The sequence below is a fragment of the Balaenoptera ricei genome, chromosome 7, assembly GCF_028023285.1.
Source record: "Balaenoptera ricei isolate mBalRic1 chromosome 7, mBalRic1.hap2, whole genome shotgun sequence".
In the NCBI taxonomy this organism is placed as follows: domain Eukaryota; kingdom Metazoa; phylum Chordata; class Mammalia; order Artiodactyla; family Balaenopteridae; genus Balaenoptera; species Balaenoptera ricei.
Window position 1 is genome coordinate 52,900,738 of NC_082645.1, and position 14,062 is coordinate 52,914,799.

General features: G+C 36.7%; 1 protein-coding gene across 2 annotated transcripts in view; it reads right to left on the reverse strand.

Moving 5' to 3' along the window:
* FIGN (fidgetin, microtubule severing factor) overlaps positions 1 to 13,596 on the reverse strand; it is a 117,124-nt gene extending 103,528 nt beyond the window's left edge. Inside the window, exons 1-2 of one of the 2 annotated variants that reach the window (XM_059927176.1) lie at positions 13,125 to 13,596; positions 12,182 to 12,351 (exon numbers count right to left, since the gene is read on the reverse strand). In XM_059927176.1, the coding sequence (XP_059783159.1) occupies positions 12,182 to 12,206 (25 nt within the window). In that variant the 5' untranslated portion in view covers positions 12,207 to 12,351; positions 13,125 to 13,596. The remainder of the gene's footprint in view (positions 1 to 12,181; positions 12,352 to 13,124) is intronic. The other variant, XM_059927177.1, reaches the window with a different exon arrangement.
* Positions 13,597 to 14,062: the final 466 nt, after the last annotated feature.

The window sequence follows — 14,062 nt, forward strand, 5'->3', positions numbered from 1 at the left end:
CTATGTTGTCAAGAAGTTGATTTGGAAGTCTCCACATCTAATGTTTTATGATTCTATACCCTTGAATTTTTCTAACTACAAAAACAAAAGGAAAAAATATTTAAATATGTAAAACATAGTGATTTGAAGCCATGTGTTACTGCCTGTAATCGAAATAGGTTACAGATTTTTGTTAAAGATATCATTATAATGTTCTGTTTTTATAAAATAGTTTAAATGCTCTCCTACCCAGAGATATAGGAGAAAATAGAATAAATGACTGTAAGCCCTTTCTTAGGTATATAATTATAAAACTATTCTTTCAGAAATGTAAGAAGATTGTAAAGTCTTTCTTTAGTAATTAAAGAATACAGAAATTTCATTTTTAAATGAAATACACAATTTTAATATATCTGTTCTTTAAGTACTTTTAGAAGCATCTTCCAGTTTTTTAAAGTAAGATTAATAAAAGATGAACCAAGTGACAGTCTCCTACATTTCTATCGATTCATTTCACCAAACATTTATTGAACACCTATTATAGGTCCTGCTCTGTATACACAGGTTGAGGAGATTAAAAATAAAAAAATGAATCAGATGTAGTCTGCTCTCAGGAGTTTACAATTTCATAAACGAGAAACACAAATGCCCAGCAATCTATAGAGGAAGAAAAATGATTGAAAGGAGATTTTTTAAGTGATTAAGGAATATCAAGCAGACGTTGAAATGGATCCTCATTAGGGTGGCTCAGGAAGTTTTCAGAGATGATGCAACATTTGAGCTAGATGTCAAAGTCCTGGTAGGTTTTCGACAGGTGGAGGAGAAGAGCATTCCAGGAGGTAAAAAGAAGACGAACAAAGATTAGTTAGGGCTAAAATAAAGAAACGATGGAGTTGTTTCCAGTTTGATAAACATCCAACTTTCATACTGATCTATAATTTTGACATATTTTTAAAGAGATCTGAAGTCCCTAAATCCATTACTGCTTAAGTTAATCTGCTTGTCAGTCTATTTATATCTCTCACAGGGAGAAAGCACTGGCTAACTAATACTCATCAACTCTCAAGGTATTAGAATTGCTGACACATTTGCTTGTAACCAATTAGTAAGCATATTTAATGAATGGTTACCATCCCTCCTGAAGGGCTTAACAAAGTGATAAATGGTCCTTGAGCTCCCTTCATTATTTCCAAGACAATTTCTGGAGTTTCTTAAAGAGAAACAAAAAATCACTCGGCCACTGGCCACCAGCAAGGTTCCAAGTGACTCAAGCTCACTAGTCGATGACCAAGCAATCATGGATTACATAGAACTGGAAAATAATCTTAAGAGTCATTGGATGAACCCTCCTTTGAGGTTCAAAGAGGTTGAAGGACTTACCCAAGGTCACAAACATGATAGACTGTTGGCATCTGCTGCTGTCACCATTGTCACTTTCCTGAGGTACTCTTACCAGCATGGTGGCAATGTTCCTAAAATTCTTCATAGATTGTTGTTGAACTTTAGCCAGACAGTGAACTATCTCTAGTACATATCATGAGTACATTCAATTCTAAATAGATGTCTCTATTTTTGTAACTTCAAACCGGGAAGAATGAAGTTTTTAAAATTAAAACTTAAAGCAAAAAGTTTAAGAGCTCATGAAATGTATAAATTTTTGGTTCAGCGAAGTGATTCTCAATCTTAACTTTACATTAGAATCACTGGGGTAGAAAAAGAAAAAGAAATTGGTCATCCCCCAAAACTTCCATCTAACTGGTCTGAGGTGGGGCTTTGGCAAATTTTGTTTGGTTTGGTTTGGTTTGGGTCATTAACATACAGCTAGCATTTACAGGGTAGATACAGAATTTATCATCAAACTATGCTCAAATCAAATTAAATCATATACCTATCTACTTTAATGATTTGACTTCTATAATGGCAATAAATGCATTATTTCCCAAAAAGAGGTCTTAAAAAAGATATAGCCTAATCCTCAGTAGATGTTCTCCCATAACTTCATTTGAGACATAACCAAATTGAGTATGTGAGGGAGAAGAAAGAGTCTAAGAGTAATATGAATCATCTTTAAAGGCATGTGTATTTTTTACACTTTTTTCAAATTATAAGGAAGAAAAGGGGGTATAGTTCTTTTAATTTGGGTTATCACAAATCCCATATATCCAAGATTTGGTATAGAACTTGCCATTTTAAAAAAGAAGAATATAATTTGTTTAGATAGTGCTGTGTGCTAATTAATGTGCACTAGTCACTAATTCCTAACAAATGAGGTTTTCTCACATAATTATATTCGGATTTGATTTTTTAAATTGCCAACCTCATTTTTAGCAACAGCTACATGAAAACAGCCCTTACCATTAGTTTCCTTAACAACATCCCTAATTTTTTTTGCCTTTAGCTATTTCCTCATTCCTACAAGTGGTCTTTCACCCTCTGTCCATGCCAAAAAATGCTGCTACACTTTCCTCCTAGTACACAGCCCAATAACCTCTTAATTAATTCAAGCTACCTCCTCATGATCTAAATATCATATTCCAGTGGCTCAAGTGAAATTTGATTTTCCAGCTGATCAAGTAAAAAACAGCCCTACAGATAAATACTAGAAAGAAAAAAGAAAAAGAAAGAGAAAAAAATCTCAGCCCCTCAAAACAGTACACAGGTATGGGTAAGAATGAATTCCAGGAGCAGGAAGATGGATGAGACAGCAAGGTTTCTGGTGAGTTTGCAAACAGCAAAACAGATAGAAAACCATTCCCGCACTGGCCTCAAGCACAAGGACACCTGCAAAGTTGGCTATTAGAATTTATAGATAAATATTTTGAAAATATGTATTTAGGTACACAGGTACATTACAATTATACACCAGCAACACCTCCTAGAGTGTAGCTTAGTAGTAGTGGCATTTTGATATAGTAGCATAGATTTCAAGGAAATGGAATTATATTGGGGTAAAATTGGGGATTTTTGCTCATCATTATAAACAAACCTATACCACAGGTTGTACTATTCTGAGTATTTTTAAAAATAAACAATACAAAATAGTTTCCTGTAAGGTCTTTTTAATTTGATGCTACAACAAAATAAAACAAGACACAAATCAAAAAACAAACAAAACAAATATTAGTGCATTGTATGCACTCATTGAGGACTTATTAAAAGAACATAGCATAATAAAGAACTTCCAATATTAGATTTTTTCCTAATACTTTTACAGCTTAAACATTATTGATAGAGATTTCACCCACAGTAAAAAAAAAAAAAAAAAGAAAGAAAAGAAAACAAAAATCCAAACAAAAAATCCCAAAAGGGATTTTGCATACGTACAGATTTTTTCTCTCTAGAAAGATACTACTCAGTCTAAACACCTATTTCTGAATAAGATTATCTAGTCCTACTATCTTACCATCCATAAGTAAATTAGTTGATTAGTTGACTGGTACTCTTAGAATTACATAAAACATATTTTTCCAATTAGGGAACACTTATATTCTTAGTACATTTCAAATCTTCCCATAGAAGGAACAAGTGCTGTTCAATTCTTAGTACATTTAAAATCTTCCCATAGAAAGAACAAGTGCTGTAGGCGTATAAAGGTCCTTCTCGTTTGTCAGACAAGGACTCAAGCCAGGCAGGGTCCCAGTGTCTACATTTCGGTCATATCAGTATTCTCCTAAAAAATGTTGCTTAATTTTCTGAATAATGCAAGCGAAGATCTCTCTTTAAAGAACGTGATACCAACACGATTGGAGTGGAACACCATGGTAAGAGGGGGTGGCGATTAGACCCATATTTTTTGTAAGTGGGGTCGAAAATTGACTCCAGATTTGTGACTCATGAACGGAAAGTCAGTTTTAATACAGATGTGCTTTAAAAAGTAAAAATGGCTATTATTCTTAACAAGTTACATATTGAGTATTATTCTTTAAGAATGACTCACAAAATATCTTTTTAAGTACTTAAAGTCATGATTATGTTCTACTCTTTTACTTCTGCTTGAATGTAATTTTTCATTTTCCAGGAAAGGACACATTTTCTAACTAACCCCGTTAACCTAATTACTCATAAAGAAATACCAAAAGCATCCCTGACATCAATACCTTCACAAAGAAATGTATCTGTGCACGTGCACAAGAGCATCTTCCATTTAGATAATCAAAACTGTAATTTTTACTTAAAAGACTCTTTTAGATCCATGTAATTCCTGGCAGTAAAATTTATCACAAGCACTTAAATTGTGCAAACAGTAAGACTGTCCTATTCATATCCTTATTTCTTCACATATTTAAATCCAAAAGTATTAACTGTTAAGCTTAAAAGACTAATAGGACTCTGTTTATTTTATAGTATTTGTTTGATCTTAAATGCGTATTGTAATGAAAATGCCTTCAATCTTAAAGGAAACTTTTATCCTACTCAGAATAATTATCTTGTAAGATTAAAATCAGTGAATCATACCTAATTAAGATTTATAATTTAGCATCATTCAGGTATATGATCTAAGAGAAAGAGTTTATAATCTTAACTTCAATTTGAAATGGAAAGGGAGAAGAAGTGAATAAAAGGGAAATAAACAGCTGTTTGGGGCATAAGGATGCACTAATATTGCCACGTATTTACCCAGATTCCTAGTTTAAATCTTTTTTAAAGCTAAACAACTAATATGAAAACACAACATACTAAAGGATAGGAGTAAGGTGGGAAAAGATGGTTCCTAAATTAAATTATACTACTAGAATTTGTAGATAGGTTATACAACATAGAATATTTAAACATATGCATTGTGGCTAACTACCTCTTAAAAAAATTCAAGTTTACAATGTCTTTAATGCAAAAGATTTCTAAACTGTGGGGTGAATTTATAATTAAATGGGACACTGTTGTAATAGTTATTTCCAATCCTTTCATTAAAGTACATGTCAACTGAGAGAGCAATGCCTTGGTATTACACAGGGCAAAGATTTTTCTTCTTAGAAGGTCTCATATATAGGATTTCTCTCCACCAAGACTAACGAGGCATTCAAAATAAGTTAGGTTTTTCTCTTTCTTCAGAAATATCTTTAAAGCTCCCTCCCCCCCATCAGTCTTGGATTACATAAAAGAATAGTTACTTTTCTGAGCTCTTTGATATTGTTCTTCCTGGCAGAGTCATCTGATGTGGGAAATATCTTTTGAAAATAAATGGTGCAACTTCAAGTACACTCAGATCCATTACTTGCTGGACATTCCATCGTATCTGAAAAAGCCGCTTGACTTCAAAATTTAGTTTTAGGGATCTCAATATGAAGCTTGATCTCATTGAGAAGTATCTTGGGAAGCAACAATGTAAACGTTTTATCCACCCATCAAGTAGACTGTTCAAACCAAGGCGGAAAGGAGCCACAGATGGTGACTACATTTTTCAGGGGGAAGGGGATTGTTCTGGTTTAAGTTCAGAAACGAAGTTCACCGTTTGAATATAACATCCTGCAAAGTTAATGTTACTGCAAGAGTTACTTTTCATATTTAACACAGCTGTCACCACATGTTTATACAGCTACAATGCCACTTCCTAATGTCAAAATATCAATATTGCTGCTACTATAACAAGGTAATTATTTTTGTGTTTGCCCATCTTCCCTGACTCAATGAGTTGTGCTTTTATTTCTCAATGGTCAGAATTTTCTATATTTTTAGATAACTTAAGATTCTACATTAAAAATACTTACTTCACTTGTGCTTGAAGCTTAGGTGGCATAGCGGTACAAAGCAACAGAGAAACTCTCAGGCTCTTATTTCAAATCTTAGTAAAATCCTCCCACCCTAATCGTTCTGTGCCTGGGGAATACATATTTAAGTATGTACCTGCCTGCAAACAATTACAAAACAGAGTTGCTTTTAAGAATATCTGCACAAAAATTCAGGTGATATATGGGAGCACATCAGGCAAAAGCCAACATAAGATAAAGGCAAAGATTTCAGTCACCAGTTCACGTATAGAAAGAGCAGAAGATACCTAATGGTCCATTTTCCCACCGAGGCTCTTACTCAACAACCACTAGCATCTCTTTAGGCAGAGGCACGTGGAATCACTGTGGACTGGTCAGTCTCCACGTAGGAAACCCAGTGACTTCCACAAGGTTTGTGGGTAATGAAGGCAGGGCCTGCTTCATTGCCCTGCGACCTGGACAGGCCCATAGGTCTCCCACAGAGAAGGGCCCTGCACTGGGTTTAATCTTCTGCTCTTGCTGTCTTGAACTCTTAATAATTTTTGAACAAGGTGCCCCACATTTTAATTTTGCACCAAGCCCAGAAATTATGTAGCCAGCCCTAGGTGAAGGTGACAATGTGTGTTGACGGTAAGGATCATAAATCAGAAGAATTGTAAAAAGTTTACAGCAACATCTGGAAACCCATGGCTGTACATTATACTACTTTAAAATTATTATTTTGAATGTTACTGTTTCCATGAATAATATTTCCTAAAACCAAAGCATGAAAGCAGAGGTCACTCATTCTCAGATGGGTTTACTGTCATAAGTATATGGCATTTAATCAATTGTCAGTTGCTTAAAAAGCATCCAATTGACATAAGGCAAACATTAGATGGGGGGGAGGTGTGTGTTTGTTTTTGTTTTTTTTTGATGAGTAAAGTAAAATTCAGTTTCTGTTCTCTTGCCTGCAATATATCCACAAGTGGAATGGAATAAATGTATAAATTACCAGCCGAAGTAAAAACTCATAAGCAAGGAACTGGGTAAAGGTATTCTCAATGTTAAGATATTGGGGAAAAGAAAACATACATTTTATAAGTATTTTACATGATGTTTTCTACTAGTAAGGAAATGCTTTTTGTAAGTTATAAATCACTTACTCATATGAAAATAAGAACAAAATCCTAACAAGAAGCAAACTTTCCAATCTTACTTAAAAAATACTTTCTAAAAAAAGATTTCCCAACTAAAAAGTATAAATACTTAAGCCAGGTTGCAGGGTAAAAAAAGTTTAACCTTGGGCCTTCATATGATAAATCATGCATTTCTACTTTCAAGATGTATCAGTTTCAAAAATGATTGCAAGCAGTAATGCTGTCAATGCTTTGTGAAAGTCATAGTAGCTCAAATATAAGCAAACATATCCATTTATACATAGACTCAACATAAATACTTCTGCACTGAAATTCTCCTTTGAATTCACTGCTTCTAGTATACTCTGAAAGCACAGCCCACCATATGCAATGTTAAGCACAGTATCAATATTCAAGTAACAAGACAACAAGCAGATTTGTTGCATAAAGTATGTAAATATTATTAACAGAAACTGCCATATGATATCTCGTGTCTGGATGGCTTCTGATCACCTATCTCTTCTGCCTCCTCAGTCTCCTAACTAAGACTGTCGTCAACAGGTACGGCGCACTCATGTGCTGTGCTGAGGCAGAGCTCCTGAGCTGGCAGCTGTGCTGCTGCCCTGAGGAAGCTTTGCATACCCACCTGCTTTTGATTTGCTTCCAACTTATCAGTACAATTTATTTTTATCATATTCTTGCCTACCTTTTATTTCCACTATCTGCATTTCTTGCAGTAAGCATCCCTCAAGTACAACTGCCATTTAAATGATAACACCAAAAATATCAAAAGGATCAGTAATCAGCAATCATGTTTCAAAGCAGCTAGGCTTGAAATTTCTACCATAAGTTAAATGAAAAAGCTGATAAAAGTTCAAGTTTAGGGAAAAAAAAGGAAGAAAATTACAAAATCCAACCATGACAAGCACTTGCTAAACAGGCATTTATTTGCAGTCTTTAAAAAAAAAGTCTTTCATTTTAATAGATTTTTTAAAAAATTAGCTATAATCTGTTATGTGTGTGAGACAGAAAGAGAAAGAGAAAGAGTTAATTGAAAGGTGGAATAATTTTTGGACTTGAAGTCTTCCAAGTAGTACCCCCAAAAAATTTCTAAGTTCAATTGATTTTAAAACATTAACTCTTGTATATCTCCAAAGAGACACTTATATTACATTTTTTTAATTGAAAGAAAAAAATTGCATTGTTTTCTGTGCCACTTGTTTATTCTAGTTTATCAGTGACCAAAGATTAAAAAGCAGATATGCTGATTAATCATGTCTTATCGATGAGTAGCATACTTCAGTATTTCACACAAATGTCTGCAGAACAATTTCTCCCAGTCAAAAATTTATAAATCGATTTAAATTCCTGGTAATTAAAATTATTAGCTCTACTAAAATAAATGTACTTTACAAATGAAGTACATGAAATTTGTACTCAAGAATATCAAAAGCAAAACAGCAAACATTTCTATCGAACCAAGGTTCTAAGAACAAACTAGAAAGTACAAAACATAAAAGCCTGCAATTGTTTCAAATACACCTAGCAATTCTGCTGATTTTGGACCATTAAAACTGATTACTTAATTAGGCAATCATTCAAGGCATCCAAACACTCACAGCCAAAAACAGGGAATTATTAGCATAGCCGTCTTCACCTTGAGATGAAAATTCTGAAAAATGTTGCAGACACTTAAACTTTCAGGATCTGTCCCCATGCGTAAACTAAGCAAAATACTAAATTCTAAAAGGTGACATGCCAAAGCTCAGGAAAAAAAGAATTTACCTCTAATTATACTGCTCATGTGTTTTTTTTTCAGGTGGCTAATATTTTAAACTACCTTAGAAACGTCAAGTTATAATACAGATGGTCTCTAGATTCTTGGAAGTACTACTCCCTTTCTCCCCTCTGGTCATACTCTTGTACTAGCTAAAAGTAATTAACAAAAATTTTGCCCTCTTGTATGACTATCAGAAGTACCAGCCTCCAAAGTTCCTGCCTAACATGAATAAAAACAACAGAAAGATTTTCTATTTATGGTAAAGTAAAAAAGTACTGGAAACTCAACCGCAGGAGTCTTTAATATAACTGAGGAAAAAACTCTGTTTTCACTCAGAGACATTTTTAAGAATTTCACTGATTCGGTGCAGTCAGGAAAAAGAAAAATATTCCATTTTCAAAAAAGACGGTTCCTGAAATAATTCTAAAGTGACCCTATAAACTGTCTTTTTAGGAGAAGAAAAAAGAAAGTCAACTCACACATACAGCTTCCAAACAGAAGTCTTACCCTCTTCCAGGAAAACAACAATGAGACTTTATTACCCTGCTATGATTCTTTCATTTCAGACATGATTAATTAGCAAGTATTACACTTCCCAAAACTCCCACCACACTCTTTGTGATCCATCAGCCTAGTTGTTGATAGACCCATGTGAAATAGCAAGTAGCCACCAGCAGTAAAAGACAAGTATCCAAAAACTCTATTTCAAAGAAGGAACAACTCTCTCCTAGCTTTGCCTCCCAAAATGAAACAAGCTGCTTTTAACTGCTTTCACGAAAAAAAATTTTTTTCTTAAGTTGGTCATTTTCTTAATAATACCGTTTAAAATTCAAATAATGCATGCAACATATTCAATATTTAAGAATACATGGCATATTTAATCTGCTACCTACCTATATTTTTAAGCTGAAATTCTGAAAGACTTGTGAGTTCCTATAGTTTATATTGATAATGATCCACATGCACAGTTAATAAACAATAAAGATGATGCGAGCAAGCATGTTTTGGGAAATGGTTTTCATAGGAAAAAATGTTTCTTCCCCCACTAAAAGCTATTATGTCACACATGTAATGAAGATGCGAAACAGAAATACAGGACTAAAAGGCAACACGAAGAGAAGAGAGCCACTATACAATCTGAGTGAATGAAAACTCTGATTCTCTGTATATTGTTCTAAAACACTGTTTCAACATAATTTTCCCTTTAAAACAATCATTTTCAAAATGTCCATGTGAACCAAGAATCTGGCCATAACTGAATGTACTATAAATATGTATTTGAACAACTGTCAATTTATAAAGGCTGGGGTTTCCTCTTAAACCTTTCAACTGTTATGTCCAAAAAACTTCACACATAGTACAATACTAATAAATAGATCTTGTTGGTCCCAGGAAACATTTTTAAAAATCTATTCTGGTCAAAATATCCTTGCTTTTTTTTCTGTTGTATTAAATTTAGGATCAAAAACATCAAAGCAGCTTCCACCTCGGACCTAACTTTTAGAGGATCAATGTGACAAGGCAGTCCCTGATAGATGTTTCTCTTGATAAACGACTTGTTCAAAAGAGACATTGTAGCTTTCATTTCCTGACCACAACACACTTTTAATTTGCAACAGCACAGCTGCCAGAGTGTGAACCCTTGCCCACTTTCCAGCCTTTTAGGTTTGTAGCTCTGGTTCCTATAGGCCACACATTTGAGACAAACAAAATCTAAAAATAATCAGAGTAATAGAATTACAAAACAGGAGCCACTTATGCCACTCTATACATATGCACAAGAGTCTACTTTATAGATTACATATAAACTTTGCCTCTGCAGAATTCTAGTGTATAAAAACAAGCTTCCTGAATGAATATCACTTGCACAACTGGGCATTTAAACACAGAGGGAAATAAATTATGTGACTATTATTTAATAGTAAGCAGAGACTGGGGGGGGTAATTTATACACTTAAATCTGCTGTTAAATGTTGTGAATTATATGATTGCCTACCCCAACGTGTTTTTTACATATTACTGCAATAATTACTATTACTACTACCCAGAAATCACATTTAAGTATCAATACGGTGAACAGTCAAACCACCCAATTTCTGTTCTCAGCACATTGTCCGAGCTCCGATTTAAAATTTATAAATGTAATATCCTCCTCATCACAGGCAGCAGCCCAATCTGCTCTGAATATATATTACAGCTTTAACATCACAGAGGGAAATCGCCCATCTGGCAATCCCATTCGCTCCAACAGCTCCGGGGGAAAAAAGCTGTGCTCTCTCCTCCTTAAAACATTTCTCAGGGCAAATTATGTGCATCTAAAATAAACAGTCTTCTTATTGATCGCTTCAAAGTCAACAAGTTCCAAATGCAAAATTCAATCAAATCCTTCCTATCATGTAAGAGTGGTGTGTGTTTAGCTCAACAGTCACCAGAGTCCAACCAGAAGTGTCTGTAGCGCATCGGCTCTTATAGTCCCTTTCCTTGTATTCACATTTGTGTTATGAGAGAGCAGTAACCACGGCCACATTACAGACCCCTGGCAGCTATCCCCACTGCTATTTCTTTCTTTCATATTCTCCCTTTCCTCCTTTCTCTCTTTTCAGGGTGAATGCATGGTGGTGGGGTATAATACGTAACAAAAACAAAAACAAAAACAATTTTTAAGTGGACATATCCTTTGGTTATGCAAAATACTTTTAAACATCTTTTTGTTGTTTCTCCCTCCTAGTCTTAATTGAATATCACAAAGTGTACACACGGTCACAAGAGCTATTGAAAACCCCCTCTCACTCCATTTATCTGACCTCTTTTTTTTTTTTTTTTTTGGTAAAGAAAGAGGAAAGAGAGATTTCAAACAAAGTCAATTTCAGTGCCTGCTTATTTAATTCTGTCACAGGTTAAAAGTAAAAAGCGCTGACAGGCAGACAAGTGAATGGCAAGGAAAAAAACAAAACAAAACCCTACCACTGTTCCTTAAAAGTCATTAAGGACTTTAAGCAATCAAAATACATTTTTTATTTTCATGTAAAAGATATCCCTTCACTCACCCACCCCCCAAAAAAAAACCACACTCAGAAGAAGTGATTACTCCACAAAGTGCAATCATTGAGAGAGCAGAGAGTCAAATTGCATTAATAGATTGAGAAAAAAAAAATTTCATCCACTTCTGTCTGTGTACATATATACATACACTTTCATTAGTAAGCAGTCTTTCCCCGCACTCCCGCCCTCTCCCCTCTCCAACCCAGCCCCCTCCCCCAAAAAACTGCACACTGAGTTTAACTAATTTACATACCATTTGACTTCAGCGGTTATATAGTGCATTACTAGTAACATGCAACTTTGGGATTACAGCTAAAACCGATAAAGGTGGACTCCAGCAATCTATTAATCAAAACTGAAATATACAAACAAGCGATAGCAAAAGCAAACAAGCATTTTGACAGATTAAAATATACATTATACATATATATATTTTAAAAGGAATTATATATCATGAGCAGCTCCTTCCCAAGCAGAGCCTTCAGTGGTTTTATCATGCTATTTAATTTGTCTTTCCTATTTAGATGCAAAGGAAGTAAATTCCAAAACTGACATACCATAAACACTGGTGCTACTGATCATTTCTTGCTGGCAGCACAAAAAGCTGAATTGGATTTCTCACAAGCAGGAATTCCAAAGGTTGCTTTTCATTAAAGCCACTTTTCCTCTCAGCTATCAAATGTCACTGCCTTGAAACGTGGGCCCTTTCGTCAGGTATTCATTTAACCTACATGCATATAATTAAGGGGGAAAGCAACATCAACAAAAAGGGGATCTCAGATCACAGGAGAAGAAAGAAAGGAAAAAAAGCACATGACCAGGAATGCAAGTCCATGTCAATTTCACTCACTCCCATTGAAACTAACAAGAGCTCCGGGGAGGACGGTAATAGGATCAGTGGATTGTATATACCATTAAATTATACATCTTTCTCTCCCGTTCCTTGCCAACAATACGCCCACCACGCTGTACCCCCTCCAAGATGATGTGCTTACATTTTTCTGCAACCGATCTTCTGACATATTCACGTTCCTCCAGCCACGAGATTGTAATTTAACCTCAACTTTTTGTGTGTGCAAGATTCTTATTTACACTTCTTATTTACTTAGAAGTTAGTTCCCGAAGAAAGTCTAGCCCCACCCTATGGCTCCGCTTTCTTATTTTTTATATTCGAAGTAAAAAAGATAGTAATAAGTAAGCCCAATATAGCGGAAAACGAGGTTCTTGCAATCGCGAACTCTTAATCCCACACTATTGTTACAATGATTAAGCAGCAAAAATATGCATTATAATGTTTCAGGGCTACTTTGTACAGAGAAATTAGACAGCAGGTTGGCGTACAGAATAGAAACGAGTGCAAATTAAATTTAATGTTTACGGCACAACTCGAAGATCTCTTTTCATTACGGTCTTGGATTTATTTATATTCTTTAAAAATTAAACAAACAAAAACAAAAACAAATTTAAACAGCTGGTGGAAAACTACGAAGCTCCTCTTACCTGAACGCGCGGAGCGAAAACCCGATAGGTTAGCGTAGCATCGATCCGATGTGTTTGCTGATGAATGGAAGCTAGGGTTAAGTGAAGGTGCCTATGATTTGAAATCATTCCAAGTTTTTGAAGGGAAGACGGACTGCAGCCTCTGCCATGTTGGAATTTCAAACCCAAAACAGCTGCTTGGAAGGAGCCAGCATGCCAGAGGCTGGGCGCAGGCGCAGAGCGCCGCCGAGCCAAATTCAAATCACTTTCACACTAAGAGCCAAAGATCAGTTTTCAAAGGAGAGAGGGAGAAAGAGACGGAGGCTGCCGCGAGGGAGAGAAGACGGGAGGCAGTGGCGAGAGGCGGGCAGTGGAGAGAGACGGGCAGCGGCAGGACCGGGAGGGAGAGGGAGAGGCGCACGGAGCCCGCGGAGCTGGAGGGGGAGAAAGGAGGCGGGAGGCGAGCGGCGAGCGAGCTAGAGACGCGCCAGAGATTCATGGGCAGGGAGGGCTCAATGGCCGCGCCGCGCCGGCCGGCCGCTCGGGTCATGTTACACGGCCGGGGCCGCGGCGGCCGCCCAGCCTCGCCAACGCGCTCACGCGGCCCGGAGGGGGCCCCGAGGTCATGATTACGAGCGCGGGGACCGGGAGCTCTGGCGGCCCGCACTCTCAGGCGGCCCGACCTGGGGAAAGGGGAGCGACGCCTCGGGAGGGAAGGGGCCTTTCTTTCCCACGCGTGACTGGCCGGCCCTGGCGCTCCTAACCCGCCTTAAAGGGCTCTCCGGCACGCCGCCCCTCCCCGCCCGCTCCAGGCCCTCTCGACAGCTGCGGCCGGTTCAGCCTTCCCCACCCCCAAGACTCGCGCACAGGACGGGATCTGGCCCAGAGAGCCGGGACCTCGCCCGCGCTCTCCCCTGGGCCCCCAGCACCAGCCAGAAAATGACTTTATCTGCCAAGAG